Genomic DNA, 21,847 nt, shown 5'->3' with positions numbered 1-21,847 from the left:
TTTCAGACTCTAATCAATATACTATTTAAGCCATAAATTTTTCTTACAGTTCCCAAATATTGAGGCACTCTACAAAGAGCTATCAGCATATTACCCTAACTGATAGGGGAAATGTAAGCATTCATCTTTCAATATTTGACCATCCTGATATAATCACTGCAATCCAAAGAAAAAAACAAGTAAATATACATGTGGTTACTCTGCACATTAAGTTTTTCCACAATCATAAATAGAAACACAATCTCTACCAGCCACCCAATACTCATCAACTCCATGTCCCTTGAAAGTTCTTGGTACTGGTAGCACTTCCTTAGTATCTAAGCTTTTTTGTGTTTATATTTATTAAATCATATACAAATTGTAGAGTTGGTCTTCTGTGTCAAAGGCTTCTCACCTACAAACTCAACCAACTGGGGCTCCAAGATGTGAGCATTAGGAAGAAAACTGCATATTCTGATATTTTTCCCCCTTATCATCAATCTCTAAACAATATAACAACTCTTTATATAATATTTGTTTCCTTAGGTAGTACGATTAATCTTAGATTTCTAAAAAATGTATGTTTTATATGTTATAGACCAGTATAGGAGCATTCTATGTAATGGACTTGGGCATCTGCAGATTTTAATATAGGCCAGATACCAAGGGCCAACCAACCATAAAAAGGTACTTTAAAAGATCATTGAAAATAGTGTTAAAAGATAAGTTAGTTTTGGTGCAAAAGCTTTTGGAGCTCATGCATAATGTTTTCATTGCATACGTTTTCTATGAACTTTCTAAAAAGTCATCATACATACAGTTGTGTTTAAATTATTTGTGTGTTCACGGATACCAATGCTCAGGCTGTTAGGTGTCACCCACCCTAAAAGTGGTCTCCCATTCAGAAATAAAGTAAGCCATGGAAGCTGGTCCTCACTGAAAAGTGAGTTTAAGAAGAGGAAGTTTAGAGAAAGTCATACTTCAAATGAACCCTGCCGCAGATGATTAACTAAACAGAGTGCTAACAACCTCATTGTTGGGTTGAGCAATGAAAACCTAATTGTAAAGTTTACATCTGCCGATAAATAGTACAAATTACTAGATAGATGAATAATACCTATCTGAAAATCCAGCTGACTCTGTCAATGAAAAAGGACTGAAAATTAGAAGAATCAATGACATCAAATGAAAATATAGGTGATAGCATGCTTTTGTCAAACATTTTACATTTTTCCCATAAATAAGACTATATATATTGATTTTTAAGTTTGGAGGGTAGTGAAGCAGATAGGAAGTAATTAAAAGCATAAATCTCTAAAACTTGGGAAGGTGATTCTCTGCTTTTCAGAAAGAGCTGACAAAATGATGAACACTTTTTGCTTCAACCTGACAGAAATACAGCATGATTACATGGAGCAAGGAGGAGTGCTGGAAGTTGTATTCAATAGTTGCTGTTTAACAAAGTTCTTAAGGTCTAGTCAACCCTTTTGAAGCATATAGTAATTACTTAGGAAATTTTTTATTCTGTTCCCAAAATAGCACTATGAATTATAAACATTGCAAAGTCTTTCTTAACATTATTTTAAATGGGTACTTGGATATTGTAGAAATGATTTAAAATCCATGACTAAAAGAATAGATTAAAAGTAAACTTTATAAAAAGTACACTTTATAGCTTACAAATACTTGACAGAGCTAATATTTAATTCAGGGCAATGAAACAACATGCCTAATTCGGTATTTTCATGGCATTTTTAAAAAGATTTATTTATTTGAAAGGCAGAGAGGAATGGGAGCAGGGGAGAAAGAGAGAGAGAGAGAGAGAGAGAGAGAGAATCTTCCTCCTGCCGGTTCGTTCCTCAAATCACTACAGAAGTTGGGTTCAGGCCTATGCCAGTAACTTTATCCAGAGTGGAAGGGACCCACGAACTTGGGTTATCCTCTACTGCTTCCCTGACACCTTAGCAAGGAGCTGGATGGAAATGGATCTATTGAGATTCAAACCTGTGCCTATATGGGATGTTGGTGTCTTAGGTAGTGGTTTAGCCGACTATAGCATAGCACAGGCCCCCTGGTTTCTTTTTAATCATGACAAGTTACTTTAATAATTTAATGTATCTAATTTATTTAATAATTTAATTTAATGTAAATTTAATAATTTATATGTGTTCAGTAATATTCAAAATTGGTGATCCTTCTACTATGTTTTAAATAAGAGGAAATGTGAATGTTACAAAGAAATTACCAATACACTCCTTATCAAAATACATTATCATCAGACAAATAGCAGTATCTGTTCATTATCAATCCTGCAAGCTTTGGTACAATTCCGTTAAATATTGATCTGATCAAATATCAGTACCTTTTTAAAAAAAGATTTTATTTGTTTTTATTGGAAAGTCAGATATACAGAGAAAAGGGGAGACAAAGGAAAATCTTCTGTCTATTGATTTACCCCCCAAGTGGCCACAATGGCCAGAATTCAGCCAATTCGTAGCTAGGAGCCTGAAGTCTCTTTTGGGTCTCCCATGTGGGCACAGGGTCCCAAGGCTCTGGGCTATCTTCGTCTGCTTTCCCAGGCCACAAGCAGAAAGTTGGATATGAAGTGGGGCTGCCAGATTAGAACCGGCACCCATATGGGATCCCGGCACATGCAAGGTGAGGACTTGAGCCACTAGGCTACCTGTGCCAAGCCCGAAACATCAGTAGCTTTTATTGTTAAAAAACTACAGTTTTTTTTTTCAGTCCAAAATTATTGCGTTCATAACTCCTTTACTAAAAAGCAAGATTCATGTGTGAATTTTCAAGTCATTTTGTTGATTATTTTTTTCATCTGAAATTTGTCTTGTGACATAGGACTTGTGAATGAATGACTGCTAAGGCCTTTTGTATTTTCCTTCTTCCCTTGGCCTGGACTTCTTAATACTGGTTGCAGAATTCACAACAATAAGATAGTATATCACCTACGCTTTTGTATTTTTTATTTTGGCTTGGTATTCTTCACCTAAAAAGTATTCAACACATAGTTAAAAACAAGTAGAATTTCTAGGTTGAACACCCCATGCTCTTCCAAAATGATTAAAATTTGTTTTTTGGTGTTATTTAGGATATGATTGGTTTTCTGTAGCTTGTATTTTGTTGTTGTTTTTTAAAATCTGTATGCTCGAGTTGGCCATTGGCTAAAGATTTTCTACAAACAAAAAATGCATTATTTAATGTAAGACCAAAAACAACCAGAAAAAAAGGAACTAGATGGAACAGAAAGTAAGCTTGTTTACACTATTTACTTCTGTATAAAGGGTCAATTTAATGCAGTTCAGAACATTCAGCAAAAGCAACTTTCACCTCTAAAGTAACACTTTGAATAAGATGATAACATCTTGTCCCAGAAGCCAAAGAGATTTAGATTCAACAGAAAAAGCAGGTTTTTCTTTTTTTTTGGTGGTGGTAATGGGTAGGTGGAGAATGACTATCTGGCTATCAGAATTTTTATGATGTGTGGCTTGAGGGGACAGTGCTTGAGGGAGTATTGCCTTTGCTAATTTCTAAACTTTCATGCTAGGAAGATTTTTTGGCATAGTAGTGTAGCTTGTTCATGGGAAATAAAGTTCTTCAAAGTGAGCAAAGAAGCATTGAACTTGGGCAAGACATTCTTGCTTGGAAAGTAAGATCTGAGAAAAACTTTTATAGGTCTGGTTATCCAGCCAGGCAGAAAAATTGCAAACTGATGATTGCTTCAGAGTAAGGAGATAGTTTTGGGGGTACAATTACCCCAAGTACTTAGTGTCTGACAGATGCCTGCTCTTCTACCAGGACCCATGCTACATACTCTGCATAATATCTTAAGTGCTGGACCAAAATTTCTGGAAAGAGTGAAGTCAAGAACAACTTGAAATGTGGTCGAGATTTGAGAGAAAGAGAAGCAATGAATTACAAATTACTAGAATAGAAGCACATAGGTCTTTTTTAAAGATGTGGTTCCTAGGTAGTCTACAGAGGGGTCTGTGAACTCCCTGAAAGTATGCCACAACTGTTTTGTCTGTATATCTGAAGATTTTTTTAGGGAATATTTTTATTGTAGCTTACAACTACCAGTTTTTGGTGATAATAAAAGGAAGATGTATTAGTCACTTATAGTGTTTTAAAGTTACCTTGAATCTAATATGTTATCCTGGATTTTCCAGTTTACCCTGGATTTTTCACCATGATCTCCTATGGCCACTGGTTCTAATCCTGGCAGCCCTGCTTCCCATTCAGTTCCCTGCTTGTGGCCTAGGAAAGCAGTTGAGGACAGCCCAAAACCTTGGGACCCTGCACCTGTGTGGGAAACCCAGAAGAGGCTCCTGGCTTCAGATTGGCACAGCTCCAGCCATTATGGCCACTTGGGGAGTGAATCAGGGGACAAAGGATCTTCCTCTCTCTGTCTGTCCTCCTCTCAATGTCTGACTTTCCAATAAATAAATGTTTTTTAAAAATGAGATTCACAAAAGCAGTAGTTAGGTTATTTGTTACAGTTCTGTCACTGAAATAGATTAAGCCAACAAGATGCCGCAAATACACTTTTAAACTAAAAACTACCAATAATCTCTTTTCATGATTTAATTTATACTTTTACACAGATAATCTTAGAAGGAGAAACTCATTAACATCTGTAAATGTTGGGGAAATGGTGGATGTGTATATTTGCAAAATGCCAAAATGCTGAGGTTCTTGTACTGAATTTGTAGGAACAGATTTAAAAATATAAAAGTTGAATATCTGACATTATTTTCAAGTTAGCTTGCTAGAGATTTAGACATTGAATGCTGTCTTTTGCATAAATTTCCATTTTTACAAATGCAGTAAATTCTTGCTAATTTAGATTATATTAATTAGGATTTGTGATAATTCAGGTACAAGCAAATTGTACTTTTTTTAGGTCCAAATTCTTCAAAGATAAAGTAAATGAATGTTGCAAAGTAAGTTGAAGCACAGAGATTTAGAACATCAGCAGAACCAATTTTTTGTCAAGCATACTTAAGCATTTTAAGGGCATTCATTAAAATACAAACAATGATATAATTTGAAATGATTCTTTACATACCAACTAAGAACATTTTTCAAAATGTTCTACTTGGATTTTTTTAAGGATTTCATTATGCCTTTCATTCATACAATATTAATGAGATTTTTCTAAAAGTATAGCCATTTGTTGATATTTAATGCTTTCTCTTCTTTTTTTAAGAAAATGAGTTTTTTAAAACTTGTTTAACATTCTTCTAAAAGTCAGTCTGTCAAATGTTTAGCCCAGATAATATCTACATTTGAATTTCAGGCCAAATAATCATAGTCCAGAAGTCTAAATTATCCAATTTAGTAATCTACACCGCATCAAATCAGTGGAATGGTCAATATGTCAGTGGTTATGTGTTCTGACCATACACCCTATTGGTAGACAAGTGATTGAACCATTATATATAAGAATTATTTTCTCAAACATTAATGAGTTGTTATAATTCAGTTATTCCACACTGAGACTGCTCAAGCAGCCAGACTCTCAAAAACAATCAACCCTGCTACCCTTGCTTCAGTCCATTAGCACCAGTCCTAGTTTTATAGCCTGTGTGATAATTGGTACATGTGGTTTCTTCCATGGTGTGTGTGTGTGTGTGTGTGTGTGTGTGTGTGTGTGTGCGCGCGAGAGAGAGAGAGAGAGAGGGAGAGAGAGAGATTCAGGCAGAAGTAATTGAATAGCCTGGAGGAGTAAGAGGCACTCATTTTACAGTGGCTTTTCTGGTGAGCTTAATGTTCACTCGAAGTTTCCTCACATCTTCCTGACTTTGGAGTCTCAACCAGGTACAGCCATCTGGCCATTTGTGCCACTGCTTGCCATGCTTCTGCCCTAGCTGCTGTCCTTCCCATTTTGGGTCAGGTGTATACACCTCTCAGATCTCATCCTACACACTTCTTCCTTAGAGGAGTTTTTCTAGACTCCAGAGTCTAAATTATCATCACCCCTAGTAATCATTTTAAAACATTCAGTAATCCTTATAAAATGTGTCACAACTAATAATGACATCATTACATCATGTAACTGTGTAACTAATTAGTTTATACTTTCCCTACACACAGACGCACACACACTTGATTAGTACTTCCTCAGGGATGGAGATTGAGTTTGCTTTGTCCATTGCTGCCTTCTAGTGAATGCACAGTGAATGGATAGATGATTCTAAAGGGGATTTCAGCTTAAGGATTTGTTGAGGGTTGCTGACTCTCTGCAGCGAACACTACATCTTACATGACTTTGAATGTCACAGCCCCCAACCTGTTTTCATCTTCACATCATCCCCTAAATGAATGAAGAGCATATTTTACCAGACCGGCTAAAATGGAAGACTTCTGCTTTGTGTCTTCGATCATGAGGAATGTTTCGACCTGAGCCTGGAGCTTACTATAGGTCCCTTAGGGGTCATATTTATGAACCCAGTCCTGGGATCGGAGTTGGGATTGTGGCTTATCAGGTTAAACTGCTGCTTTCAGTGCCAGCATTCCCATATAGGTACGAGTGCTTTGACCCATACACGCATGTGGGAGACCCAGAAGAGGTTCCTGGCTCCTGAGTTTGGCCTGGCCCAGCTCTGACACGTGGCCATTTGGGGAGAATCAATGGATAGAAGATTCTCTTTCTTTATTTCTTTCTCTCCTTCTTTCTCTTGCTGTAATTCTACCATTCAGTAAGGTAAAATAGATCTTAAAGATCCAAGTCCCGTTCACCTCACTGTGAGTTCAGGATGTTCTACTCTGGCAATGTGATATTGGACAATAACTTTTCATGGTCTCTATATATCCAGTCTAATACTTTCCTTGAATGGCTTTATTTAATCCTTTTACAGGACTAAATGAGATACTACCCATAAAGTTCTTACAGTCACATGTTAATAGGCCTGATATACAGCAAACTGTAAGTAGTAGCTAGTTGTCACTGTTTTATCCTTGAATTCAGAGTAATTTTTGACATCTGATTTTGTGTTTGCAGCCTCATCAAGTCTTTGAAGGGATGGGCAACCTATTAATTTTTCTTGAAACAACACCTTAATAATATACCCTTATTTCACACAAATGTGGCTATCATAACACTTTCTGGACAGCATTAAATATTTATTCATAATATGGTAACCTCATGCTATATCATTTTCCAGTTATCTTGTGAGGTTCCTTTGAAGTTAGAGGAACTGGCTTTAGCACAGATGTGACTACTCTGACAACACTTTTTCTTTCCTCCCTGATAATTGTGTGAGATATTTAACCTTCTCAACCTCTGTGTTCTACATGATTCTTCTCTTGTTCAGCTTTTTGCCTGATCCTTGGCTGTGTCCTGGGCTGATTTTTCAGCTTTTTCACATCTGCTAAATGTATTACTTCTCAGGATTCTTTCCTCAGGTTGACGTTCTTCTATCTGGGTTTGATTGTTCAAGTACCTCATCTGTTCCCAGAATTTCATCCATCATCTTAATGTGTAGTTTCTGGATGACTGTCTGCGGTCTCAGTCACTTCCTCAACTTAGACTTCCAATTATTTTTCTCATAGAAACCTATAGAAGATGTACAAACTGAATCCTCATTTGCCTTTGCAAAATTTCCTATAGCTGCATCATTTTGTTATTTGTTTTACCATTTTCTCTGCTACCTTTCAAGTCAGCTCCATTTTTTCTTTCTCTACTCTTAACTTTCATTCTGTTGCCACATAATAATGTCTCCATTTGCCTATTCATTTGCCTATTCATGTAATCAACATTTATTGAATGTCTACAGCAGTATTATAAGCACAAGGAACAAGAGTGAAGAGCAAAGATCTTATAGATACAAGCCTCAATGGAGACAATTTTCGGATGAGAGAAGATAACTGATGAAGTGATTATATAAATTAGTAACTAATTTTAACTTATAAGAAGTGCTATGAAGGAAAGGATGCAGCAATTTAGGTGTTACCCAAGAGCATGGGTTTTAGACATCATGGATGACTTAAGGAAGAGATGTTTGAGTTGTGTACTTCAGGATGAATGAGAATTAACAAGGAAGAGAGAAAGGAAAGTACGGTTTGCATATGCAGAAAGGTGGCTCTGTAATCATACCACAGTCTCACTGCTATTCAGTTCCATAGAGAGCACTGCAGGGAAAAAAGCCAAACTGGAGATAGGCAGAGAGTAGGCCATACAGGTCTTGGATATGATCATTTTAGAGTTTGAACTGAAAAAGCAGCTAAAAGGGATCATGCAATTTAAGCAGAGGGATGGCATTTATATGCCAAAGTAATCACTCTTGCCTACACAGATTTTAAGAGAGCAAGGGAGACTTTTGTGTGATCACTAAGGAGTTGGTACAGTAGTCCGGGTAGTAGTTACTGATAGTGGGGACCAATATAGCTGCAAGTATGTAAAGGATCAATTTGAATAGAGTAACATTTAGCATCTAAAGTCTAAAAGATTGGGTGATTTACTTGAAGATAGGGATGAAGGTAGAATGTGAGAATGAAGATCACCTCTGAATTTGATTCTTTCCACAGATACATAGCCATGCTATTCACAGAAAATGAATGCTGGAAGAGGACTTTAGGTAGAATATAGAGAAGTGACACCGTGTGTTTGATTCTGGACTTATGTTTTCGCTGCTTAGAAATATTCTATTGGGCAATCTGAGTCCTTAAACCAGAAGAAAGCTTGGCATAGTGGGGATACGGAAGTTACTGTGTGGATGAGATCGAATAGGGAGTAGCTTGGAAGGTTTGGAGTGGAAACACAGTAAGACCTATGTCTCAGCCTCATAATATATCAAACTTTGATGGCTGAGCAAGGCAGGAGGAGCCAGCCAATGACTTTGAAATGAAGATGGAAGTGACCCTACTGAAGGAAAAGTGACTTCTAAAGCAAGGTGAGATTTCAACAGGATCAGGTGTACCTGAATAGTCAAACAAGATGAAGACTAGAAGATGTTCTTGGTTTTTGAAGTTAGGTCATAGATCTCAGTGAACTGAGGTCAGCCGTGTTAGAAAAAAATTGTACAACTTACAAATTGTAAAAAAGCAGAGTGATTGTAAGAAAGCAGAGTAAAATAAGGTGAGAAGTTAGGGATGAATATGATTTTAAGAAAGTTTCTTTTGAGTGGAAAGTACTGAACTTGTTTAAGTACTGATTTGAGAGAAGGAGGTTGAATAAATATGTTGACAAGAGATTGTTGCGAGTTGACTACATCCATCCCAAAAATAAGTCAGAGGCAGACTTTTTTTTTTAAGATTTATTCTTTTTGTATTGAAGGTAGGTCTACAGAGAGAAGGAGAGATGGAAAGATCTTCCATCCACTGATTCACTCTCCACAATGGTCACAATGACTGTAACTGAGCTGATTAGAAGCCAAGAGCCAGGACCCTCTTCCTGATGGGTCTTCCACATGGATGCAGGGTCCCAAGATTTTGGACCATCCTCCACTGCTTTCCCAGGCTACAGGCAGGGAGCTGGATCACAGATAGAGCTGCTGAGACAATAAACCGGCACCCATATGGGATACCAGTATTGGTAGATGGCAGATTAGGCAATTGAGACACTGGTCTGTCTCCAGGGAATTTTTTGATCACTTTTCCGCATTCCCAATCTCCACACCTTCAGCATACAGCTTGTTCTCCATATGGCAATTGGGATGTCCTTTAATAAACAAATTAAATGAGCTTATCTCTCTGATTAGAATGCTACTGGGATTCTCCATTTACTCAAATGAAGTGGCCCCTTGCTGTTTCCTGGACCTGAAATGCTCTTGCCTGGTTAAGTTACTCAGTCTTTCAGGTTTCTGTACCAGGCCCCTGAACAGAGTCTTCCTTGATGCATGCCACATGGTTGCTGTCTTTTCCCCGTTAATCTGCCTGTTTTGTTCAAGCACCGCCTAGTATACTTATACATATATTGTTATCATTCAGTGCTAACATATATATATAAAACCTTATAATTTCTTATATATGTCTCCTATTAAAAGTTTCACTAGACATGCATCCCACAACACTTAGCATAATGTCTAGAGTATAAATATTCATTGAATAGTTTTTGCAGGACAGAACATTTGACACTTGGTGTTAATCTGCCTTTAGAAAGTTTGCCTTCCTATGTCCCCATATGTATGTTATGTTTATCTTTGTTGTGTTGTGGATGAAATGTTAACCTCCTTGTACAGACTATGTCTTATTCATCTTTGGACCTCCTGAGATGTCTGTCATGTGACCCACACGCTACAAAAATTTTTGAATTGAATTGATTAAAATAATTGACAATTTTATCTGAACTGCCTGTGTTATTGGAAAGTAAAATTCCACTAGTATTAGAATTCCACTAGTATATATTTAATCATAAAATGTTTCAGATGCTATGAGTGAATCGAAGTTAAAAATAGCATGTGTGTTGCTCCTCTTATGTGTGAGGAAGTTTGAACAGATTAATTTGGAATAAATTTTCTCATTTTTTTTTAAATTGGTTTCACTTGGAAGGTCAGAGTTACAGAAAAAGAAGGAGAGATAGAAAGATCTTTAGACTGCTCGTCCACTCCCCAATTGACTGCAAGGATCAAAGCTGGGAGCAAGAAGCTCCTTCCAAGTCTCTCAGTGTGGGTGTAGGAGCCTGAGGACTTAACCATCCTCCACTGCTTTGCAGGCCATAAGCAGAGAGCTGGATCAGAAGTGGAACAGGCAGGACATGAACAGGCATCTGTATGGGATGCTAGCACAACAAGGCAGAGGATTAGCCAAATGAGCTACCACACTCCTCCCCCACCCCACCCTGCCAAAGTAAATACTTCTAGTTTAACTTCTGTTTTATTTTAGAGACAATCTTAAATGGGCTAAGGTTGTCAAAGAGACTATTAAAGATGTAGTTTTAGCTTGATCATCCATCAGAGTCATTAGAACACTATATGGGATACCACATTTCTTTTCAGAGGTGCTGCATTCAGGTCCCAGATTCTGGCTCTGTCTTTGATCCATCTTCCTGTTCTTGGGCACCATGGCAGGTAGGCAGTGATAGCTCTAGTGCTTGAACCACCATCACTCACGTGAAATGAGTTCCAGCCTCCAGCATTGACCTGGGCCAGTGCTAGATATTGTGGGCTTTAGGAGAGCAAACAGCACATTCTGTCTCTGTTCCTTTCAAATTAAGTAGATTTTAAAGATATAGTTTTATTTTTTGCTAATTATAACTGTATATTTTGTAAATACTTGATAGTCATCTTCATATTTAAATGTTTCTATTAATTTTGACTTATAAAATGTCTGCTGGATTTTAATAATTTGTTTAGGGCTTCACAGCTTGAATTTTACAAAAATCTGCATTATGAAACAGATTTTCAATTGAATTATGATAAGCAAAAGGTATACTGATCATTTACAAAATATTATTAAGTTCTTCTTTAACAATTTCCTGAGCATTCCATTTTCAAAGTTATTTTGCCACCTTTGTCTATATTGAGAATGGCATTTATCAAATTTAAGGAGAAACATGTAAATCATATTCGATTTATTTTGTACCTTTTTGTAAATTTCTTTCATATGGAAATGGAAGTAAATATACCTTCTGTGCTAATTAAAAATTAATGTGTGGAAGCTTAGAAGCCTCATTGAAAGAACAATCACAAGTCTTGAAAAGCTGGGAAGTCACTGCTTTAACATGTAGACTTGAATTTACTGCATTGCTTATCATTGAGTAACAAAAGTCATTCTTGTGAAGCATGCAGTAATGATTTACATGCCCGCTGAGAGATACCAGTACTCCCAAACACGTGAGCAACTTGAGCTATGGCTGTGAGATCACCACCAGCTCCAAGATTGCTGTATTTTATATTTCATGGAAGCTGAGAATTATTAACTAAAGTTTTCCAGTTTGATGCAAAATGTGAAATTAATGTGCTAGGGATGAATAATTTTCAGTTTAAATATTTGGGGGAAATGAAAATGATTGACTCAAGAATTTATGCAAGTATTGTGACATCCTTAATATTTCATGTTGTGTTGTAAAAATGAAAGACGATGTTAAAGTAATTCATAAAAATTCTAGGTTTAGGAGTCCCAAGATGGTAGGTACTTATTACATAACTCTTTGGTAAAATTAGATATGTTCATAAATTACAAATGTTTCTGTTATTCCATGTTATGTTAGTATTCAGAACACTCCTTTTGCTACTCCAGGAAAGTAACTTAAGGAATACAGTGTATCAAGTACATTTCTATGGACTTCATGTATTGCTCCTCTTACTATTTGAGAAGAGGTTAAGGGCAGGTTTTACAAAGTTCATTTACGTCATCTTCAGTTAAATTCTGGTTCATATACGAAGATTATATACATTTATTTGTCATTGAATCTATTAGCTGTTAACATCCATTCCAGAAGACAACGTAAAATATACATTTTGAAACTTGTAAATCTATGGAACTACTGACATTTGACAGATTACATAAGATGCCTGCATCCCATAACTGTTTGGGTTCAGTTTCCGACTCTGCTTCTGAGTCCACCTTCCTGGTGATGGGACCTAGGAGACAGCAGGTGATGGCTCAGAGCACTTGTGTCTCTGGACCCAAATGAGAACCATCGATTGAGCTACTGATTCCTGGTGTCGACCTGGTCTGCATTTGGGAGTGTGATCTAGTGGATGGGAAATTTGTACCTCTCTTTCCCTCTCTATTCCTCCTGCCTCAATCTGTTTCTCTGCCTTTCAAATAAATATAAGTAAACATAAAACTTTTAAGCTGTAAATTATACTATAAATGGAGAATTAAGTAATCTAATTTTCTTAGAGTAAATATCTTGGGTACTTTTTGCTATGTTCTTAAGTAAATTATGATATGTTAAAGAAAGTGTGACAGTAAATAGCCATTTTATTACCCCTTGTACTAAAAAATTCACATAAATATATTTTATTTAGGTTGCTGGAGCAAAATATTTTTCAAAATGCAGTATCTGTAACTTATAATATACAAAAACAAAATGAAGAAATTAATCTGTGTTGAGCTTTACCTACACACACACACACACACACACACAGACGTATAATGAACTTGTTTTTAAGAGGAGATAATTTTTAAAATTTGGGCCCAGATTGAAAAAAAGATAGGAGCTAGGTAAGAAAAAACTGAAGTGAACAGGTAAAAGAATTTGGATTTAGATCGCAACTGATAGAGCCAAGCTCAAATAATTTCTCTTTAATGCTTCCTGTCTCAGCCCTGAAATGGTAACATTGGGTGTAGTTGGATATCTAGGGAAAGAAACTTAAATCGCAGAAATCATGCAAAATTAATAATATACATACAAATAATTAGAAGCAAACTATAAAGGTCCCTGGAGAAATGAGGCACATTTTTATTCATTTGGAACTTTATAAAAAACCATCTTACTGATTGTGAAAGCCATTTTTTATCATGCTTTTTTGCTATCTGAATTTTTACCTCAGGTTTCAATGTCATTGATTCATCTTAAACATTGTCATGGTTGTTTACTCCATTTGTAGCCCCTCCATGTTTCAGAGTGCAAAGTAATTCCACTGGTGAATTGTGTACCGATATTGTGAGCATCAGTACTCTTAGCTGCTACATGGGCTGCATTGATAAATTCATTTGAAACCCACTAAGCATCTTAGTATTTAAGAAATGAATTAACTTTTCCTGCATACAAATTTTCTGATAATGTCGAAGAATAAAACTGTAGTGCTCGTATATGAAATTGTGGCATTTTAGAGCCTGTAATCCAAATACTACTTTTGTCTTATACTGCTTGGTAGAGTCTCGATTGGGCCCAAAGAAATCTGCAGTTTAGAGTGCACATTGTTTAATTCCTGGATAGCCACACTTTTTCTCTTCAGTAATATCGAAATATTCAAAGTATATGAGGTTTTCTAACTGCATACAGTAGAGCCAATGAATAGACACAACTTGGACCTGAGGATTCCAATCATGTTGGGACTCTATGTGTATGGTGAAATCATGACTATGCTATGTGGCAGCTCTAGACAGACCATAGCAATCCACACTAGTTCATGAGCTATAAATTAAAGATCAGTAAAGAAAATATGTCTATATAACTCAAAAAATTAATAAAGATTGTAATTTTTTTCTGGAATTGATTCTAAACAGATCCCAATAGATAAGGGTTGAATAACGTGAATACCCAAGCCACCAGAAAGTCGTTAGTGGTATTCCAGACCTTGCTTTTGCAAACCTCAGCAGAAAGACTTACTGGCAATCATCGGGTTAGGTAAGGCTTTCTTGCAGGTACAGCTTAGACAATATATAGCTTTATCACTGTGGCAAGTATATGCCTGAAAAGTTTTACCCCAGAACAGTCAAGTACACGTTTAGCTGCTACTCAAGAGCCTTTAGTTTGTGCCATGCTTTCACTTAAACATTTACTAAAACTCCACAAAAAATAATTGTATTATCTTGTTACAGAAGTGTAGTTTGAAGAAGATAAAATGTGTGATGTAAAAGCAGCATCCTACATCCTAATCGTTGTCTACACAAAATGCCTATGAACAGAACATTTTATTCTTAACTGTCAAACATTATAATATGTTCTGCATTTCACAGGTCATCATGGTTTTCAAGGTAGCATGATGTGCAACCTGTTGCTGCTGTTCCCTACTATTAAACCGCATTCTCAGAGGGTGAAAAGTAGTTGTGTCAGTGAACACTGCATAGTTCACAGGCCTCAGTGCCCTCAAACATGCAGTTCCCTTTGCCCAAAATGCCCTGTCATCACCCTGCCAGTTCAGAGCCTTGCCGCTGTAGTAGTCTGCAACCCTGGAACCCCTTTTCCACAAGGCTTCTTTTGTCTCACAGTCTGAAGGCCTTTATTTCTTCTCTGCTGCTTGAAGTTCTTAATCACTCTCTCTGCTCTGTGTTATAGTAGTGTGTATGCCTGTCTTTTCTTCCAGTTTTCATTTTTATATGTAGCAGCACTTTGTTGCTAAACTTTCACGATATCTAACACATACCATGTGTTAAAAAATGCTTTGCAGAATAACTCATCATCAGGGTTCTTCACTGTTAGTTATCAGTATCATGGTAGTTCATTTATCATGTGGGATTTTGGGGGGGTTGCTTTTTTATATATATTTTAGTGTCCTTTTAAACAAAATAAGTGACCTCTGCTATTTCCTTTATAACTCTTCTCTAACACATTGACATGTAAATTCTCAATAAGAAAAAAATTAGATGCCAGTAGTTTTAATGATGTCCTTTCTAATTAAAAGCTAATTATTTTTATGAGTACAAAAAGATTGATTATATTGGTAAATGCTCATACGTACTTGGGTACTTTCTGTAGTGACACTGCTTTCTCCCAGGCAATTTATGCTCAATTTTGGACTGTTTTTTCATACAAAGTGAATACAGTTTCCTGGCATGATTTGAGATGTTAGCCAACTTTCTGAAATCTAAATTGGAAATAAGGTAGCTAAAGAAAAAATAAACCCAGCAAGTCACTTCCTGTCAAAGTTCCTTGTCTCTCGATGGGAGATCAAGTAACTACTGGAAACCCCCTGAGATTAGCACCAATGGATTCTTGTATGAATGCCACATTAGAAGTTTGGGCATAATTCACTAATTCTGGCCATTCTTTCAATGTTAATATATGTGCTGCAGAAGCAAGCACAAATTCTGGCCATTCTTGTCAAGGGATTCTTTCACCGTTGCCAGTTGAGGACCAAAACTACTTTACCCAGACCAGAAGCTAAACTTATGTCTGCCCTTTAGTTTTTGGTTTGTAGAATATGTCAGCTTTTCCAACTGAACCTTTTAGAAGAGATAAAAGAGCCATTGTTCCAACACCCCCTGACTCTCATCCTCTCCTTTCACACCTCAATTCTTAGATAAGGAAACCAGGTTAATCTTGCTACTATGACAGTGTCTCAGTTTCTCTTGAAGGTGTGCCCAGGATGTGCAAACTGAGGACATTGCCGCAGACAGAGTGCTAAGGATAGCAAAGTGCAACTACCAAGAATACCACAAGGGAATTGGAACGATGCCAAATCTGAGTGAACAGGCCTGCCATTTGGTTATTATTCTACATTCTTGCACTCCATTTTTCCCACACAAAAATCAGTAAAGCTAAGAACCCTGGTCACACTTTTCTCCAAGCCTGGAGCTCCAAGAAAAAGTGGGTCATGGCTATGGAGAATTCTTTCCACCTTGGCAACCAGTGAGGTGTCACTTAGCTAGATCTTTATCTCAAGTGCTAATTGATGCTCTTAACTTTTTGTAGAGATGCCAGGGGGTAGTAATGAGAAAGTGACACTGCTTATTTTGTACTGGGAAGTTTTATTTAGAGATCGGTATGTGTCTTTAACCAAAGGACATTAAAGAAGCATTGCACTATTTAGTGTATTTAGAAAGATGAGGTTTTAGGAGTTCCTGTGGTCTATTACAGAAATTGTGATATACCTTGCAAGATGAATTTCCCTGGCTACTCAACTGGAAGATCAGACCTAATGTTTTATACTAGTATTTTTCCATAAATTAAATAAACAGTTTTTAATCACAGAGATTTCTGTAGCATCAGGTAATAATCTATCACTGAGTCATTAAAAGCAAGGTACTTTTTTGTATGCATATTTTCTTCTTTTAAATTGTTCTGTTAACTTTGTATATGAATAATGTGTAACATATAATTCAGTGGGCACACACATGTAACATTTGCATATCTGCTAAATGGCTTCTTCACCTACATGTGTGAAGTTTGGTAAGTTATTTGACTTCTTATGGAAGCGACTTATTTGTAAAGTGCTAGATAATAATTATATATATATAGCATAGAATATTATGCAACTTCAATGAGCTATTTTATGTAATATGCACAGCAGTGTTCCTGGAATAGTGCTCAATGGTGTTACTCAATTTTATTACTGCATTGTACTTTAAATTCTAAAATTTGTATTGTGGATTTTCTTACTTCCTAACTATTCAATTTTATTAGCTAGATTTAACCATCCTTGGTGACAAAGGAGTTTTCCTTCCCTTGGGATTTTTTTTCTGATTTTTAATTATCAGAAAACAATATAAGACAACCATAAGCAGGCAAACTAAGACTAATCAATGATAAATTAATAGATATCTGCAATGATATTTATGAAAATCAGTTCAGTAAGCTGGGGAAAATGAACTAGAAGGCACAGACTTGAGTGACCAGGGCCATATACTTGTAAAATGCAAAAACTGACTGTATTCCTAGATTATATTGTTACCTAACACAATATATCAGTTTTCTAACTACCTCACATCAAAAGCAATGACCCAGCAGCATTGAGTACCACTGTAAAACAGACTCCCACTCAGATGGAATAGTGAATACTTGAGTATAGTGTTGAAGTCACAGGGTACTACTTAACACTTACAGCTATGTCAGTCATAATATCTTTGCATGAATTGCTTTACCAGTAGCATTTATGTGTTCAACATAAAGTGGGGTTATGCACCACAGAGATCTGGAAGTGGAACTGCTGTAAGTTGTGCTCATCAGCGGTTGTCCTGCCAGGGTTGCCAAGCAGTGTGTGCCTGGTGAGATACAGTGAAACAGGCCAGAAAATCAAGTGGACACAGCTCTAGTGACACACACAATGAGACTTAGATGGCTTAGTCCAACTGTGGCACATTGTTAGAGGGCTTCATCTCTGGAAGTTAGCAATTAAGTAATTTCATTTTCAAAAAGGACTAAAGCACAACTGATAAAAACCAAGTTTCAAGAATCAGTGGTATCATTGTAATTTTACACTTTTTATTATGTTCATGCTCTGCACTTAGAAAACAGTCCCATACTTTCATTGCTATCTTACCATCTGTGTTAACTATTTTCTGTCACGATTAATCAACATGTAATATATAGCTATCATAGAAATCCTCTCTATTTGAATTTTTTAATTAAATTTATTCATTAATTACATTGTGTTGTAATTACATAGAATCTGGGATTCTCCCCCCCACCCTCCCCCCCATGGTGGGTTCCTCCACCCCGCTGCATAACCATAGTTCAAGTTCAGTTGAAATTCCCTCCCTGCAAGTATTTGCCAAGCATAGAGTCCAACATCCCATAGTCCAGACAAGTCCAACTACTTATTGAGTAGACCCTCTCTGGTCTGAGGGCAGAGTCAGCAGAGTATCTTCCCGCTCAAATAAAAGCACTAATATACCATCTGCAACAATTAACATCGTTATGGAATTATTGACATGGTATTGAGCAGTCAACATGTTAAAAATAAATGCGATTTCTTAACCACTTTCTGTGACCCCCCCCCATTCACAGTTCAATTTTAGTTTATATACTACAAATGACATAATACCCATAACATAACATGATATGCTTAACATCATATCATATTAAGTTAAGGCAAACATGTGGTATCTAACCTTTTGGGATTGGTTCATTTCCCTTAGCATTATGACTTCCAGTTTGGCCCATTTGGCCACAAAGAACTGCATTTTGTTTTTTTTAATAGCTGAGTAGTATTCCATGGAGTAGATGAACCATAGCTTTCTTATCCAATCCTCTGCTGATGGGCATTTTGGTTGTTTCCATGTTTTTGCAATTACTGATTGTGCTGCTATGAACATAGGAGTGCATGTTGGTTTCTCATAATATCTGAAATTTTTGTATTAGTATGCCTTAGATTACAAATTTCATCAGTGCCAGCACCATGACATAGTAGGCTAAGCTTCCACCTGCAGCACTAACATCCCTTCTGGGCCCCAGTATGTGTCCCAGCTGCTCCACTTCTAATCCAGCTGTCTGCTAATGGCCTGGGTAAGCAGAAGACGGTGATTCACATGGTGAGCCAAAAGATGCTTCTGGCTTTCAGTTTCTGATCAGCTCAGCTCAGCTCTGGCCATTGTGACCATTTGGGGAGTGAACCTTCAGATGAAAGACCTCTCTCAGTGTCTCTCCTTCTTTATGTAACTCTACCTTTCAAATAAAAATACAAATAAACCTTTGAAAATAACTTCATCACACTGGTGTCATTTCATATAGCAGTACATCTGATATCTTTGACCTCGTGTTGAAGGTCTTCTAGTAAGAGGCCTATGAAAGCCCCTTTACAGGCAGACCTCTCCCTGCTCTGGAACGTTTAATCTCAGTTCTTTCCTCAGACCTATATCCTCAGAGCTGTATCATTCTTGCAGGTATACTTTTGTCTGCCAATTCACATGTATCTGTTTTATTAAAAGTAAAATCAAAAGTTACTGATTTTAGAAACTCTTCATTATTAATGCTCTTCTTTTCCATGTCCTCTATAGTATGCATCGTTCCCTATATTTGCTGATTTTTACGTATGGATGGCCCTGTGTTACACTTATTACACCATGTATTTATGAGCCCATTGACTGCTAAATACAGAATCTGTTCTACCCATTATCACTTCTACACTCCCCCTCACCAACCCCACACACACACATATATGCATATACAACTATCACCTTTGATCTACTTACTGAGAAAAATGAATGGAAAAATTTGTATAATCATTTTTCTTCACACAGGTATATGAAGACCTTAAAAATCCTCTAACAAAAATTCATCTTGTTTTTTATAAGATTTATCATCCATTTCATTTTAGCTAATAAACCATGTATGTTTTGTCTGCCAATCACATGTTTATATTTTTCAGAAAATATGCAATAAGAAATTGAATTAGCTATACTTAGATTCTATTATTAATGTGTCCATTAGAGTTATATGTCAAAATTTTAGAAAACCTTGTTTAGACATTAATGACTGAGCTTTTCAAATGTCAGTAAATGAACTAAATGTATTCTATCTTTGTTTTAACTTGTTTTTGTTTCTTTGTCTTGCTTTTTTCCCTCCTTTTGGTCTAGTATTGATATTAACATTCTTAATTTTAAGGAAATTAACACTTAACTGTTTACATTTGAGATCAGAAAGAAAGCCTGTCTTCACCTCCTTTATGGCTCCTATTATCTGTTCTTATAATTGGTATCATCAGACTTGTACATGAAATACGTGTATACCTCTTGAAACTATGCCACTGTTTCCAGCCAATAGCACCTGTTTAATGTGTTGTTTCTGTCATACTGGTTGGTCTCAGAGCATAGCCTAAAAGAAAGTAGACACAGGCAGATAGGTATTTAGCTGAAAAGGGTACGCTTGTGGATGGCCATGTCTGCAAACATTAATTGGACACTCACAGTAGTGGTAACTAACAGTTTGAAAAGTCGCCACAATGGGCAGCAGTGGAAGGACCCTGCAGACAAAGCTCGCTGCCATCACAATTGTTTCCAATCTTGTCGCTCGCTCGTATAATATTTAGTTTTTGTTTTAAAGATTCCAGTCTTCTGTGTTACATAGAAAGGTTAGAGTATGCTGAATCCTCATTGGTATTGGTGTGCTGCTTCACTGAATCCTAGAAACATAGTCAAGTGATGAGTTGTATAATGTCCGTGGTGCCTATGACTGAATGTATCTTTTTCTTGCATGATCATCCATTGTGGTGTTTCTAAGAAGCAAAAAAAAAAAAAAAAAAATGAGCCTGATTTGTTCTCCTTTGTAGAGCCAGGCCGAGGCCCACTACAAAGGAAGTAAACATGCCAAGAAGGTCAAAGCACTAGAGGCAACGAAAAATAAATCCAAAATGGTTTCTTCCAAGGACAGCGCAAAGGCTAGCCCCAGCTGCGCCATCACTCCAATCACAGGCAACAGCTCTGACAAATCAGGTCAATGACACTTTTTGTTCTTTATGTTCCTTGTGCTTACCCCTGCCTCCCTCCCCTCACCTTACTTTTCTCCCCTTAGTTGTTGCATGTTGTTCTCCATGATTTATTTTGTAATATTAATATGCTTCCTTCACAGGAAAGGAACTATGTGTTTGCATGAAATCTGAGCCTTTGATATGTTGCCATTTCATGTTGTTATATACATTCAAATATATATATGTGTGTATGTAAATATATATATAAGTATATATGCATGAAAGTAAGTAGAAGCTGGTAACAACGTGTTTAGACAAAAATCAAGAAACAGATCTAAGATGCTGTTAATTGTTTCATTTTATTTGTTTATGTTTTTACCGTATATTATTTAATTGAAGGAATTCTTAAATTTATTTATAATACATGTTTTATGCATCTTATCCTAGTGAAGGTGAGTTAAGGTGAAAGTGGTTGATTTTTTCAGGGTAGCATTACTAATGAATCTAAAAATGTTTTAAATAATTAAAGATTTTAACTTTTTAATAGCTACATGAAACTTCCCTCAGAGTAACAGATGAACTCATAGATTTCAAGGCAACCTTTATAAAGTCATGAAGTTATTAACATCATAATTTTATCCGTAATTGGACATGAGCTACTGCTGGAAGTACATGAAGAGTCAGTATTTCATAGTTTCAGTGAATCAGCAGTATTTCTGAGTGTGCTTATTCAGTGAGAAGAGAAAGTCTTTTTTTAAAATCATAGGAACCCTAAACTGGGCTGTTTAGTAGTATGTTCTCACCTCCACATCTCTTATGTCAGTGGCTAATTGAGCTGTAGTGTCTAATAAATGAAGCTTAAAGCGAGATGTCCTTTTCCCTTATGTTTGACTCTGTGTTTAGGGATCTGCTCTTCGTGGAAAACATGTGCACTTCTATTTCTTCTGATCTTTAAATCATTGTAAATTTGAGGAGATGCCTTTAAAATGCTTGTCTCTGGAAATTCACTGTTACTGTAAGAGGAAATTTCAGAAAATCTAGTCAGACAAAAAGACTATGTAGGAAAGTATCCTTGGTTAGGCCCCATAAAGTGCTGGCTTGCCAGAGCGCTACAGCCTAAAGGGAGTGAGCTAACCCAAACATGGTAATAGAATCTTTTTGTTCCTTAGGAC

At 36.5% G+C, this 21,847-nt stretch overlaps 1 protein-coding gene across 3 annotated transcripts in view; it reads left to right on the top strand.

The window, feature by feature from the left end:
- ZNF385B (zinc finger protein 385B) overlaps window positions 1-21,847 on the top strand; it is a 408,564-nt gene that overhangs the window by 354,312 nt on the left and 32,405 nt on the right. For all 3 annotated transcript variants that reach the window (XM_004577002.2, XM_058664687.1, XM_036493168.2), the window contains one exon: window positions 20,538-20,700. In XM_004577002.2, the coding sequence (XP_004577059.2) occupies window positions 20,538-20,700 (163 nt within the window). The remainder of the gene's footprint in view (window positions 1-20,537; window positions 20,701-21,847) is intronic.

This window comes from Ochotona princeps, chromosome 5 (assembly GCF_030435755.1).
Source record: "Ochotona princeps isolate mOchPri1 chromosome 5, mOchPri1.hap1, whole genome shotgun sequence".
NCBI lineage: Eukaryota > Metazoa > Chordata > Mammalia > Lagomorpha > Ochotonidae > Ochotona > Ochotona princeps.
This window is presented reverse-complemented; position numbering and strand designations above follow the sequence as displayed.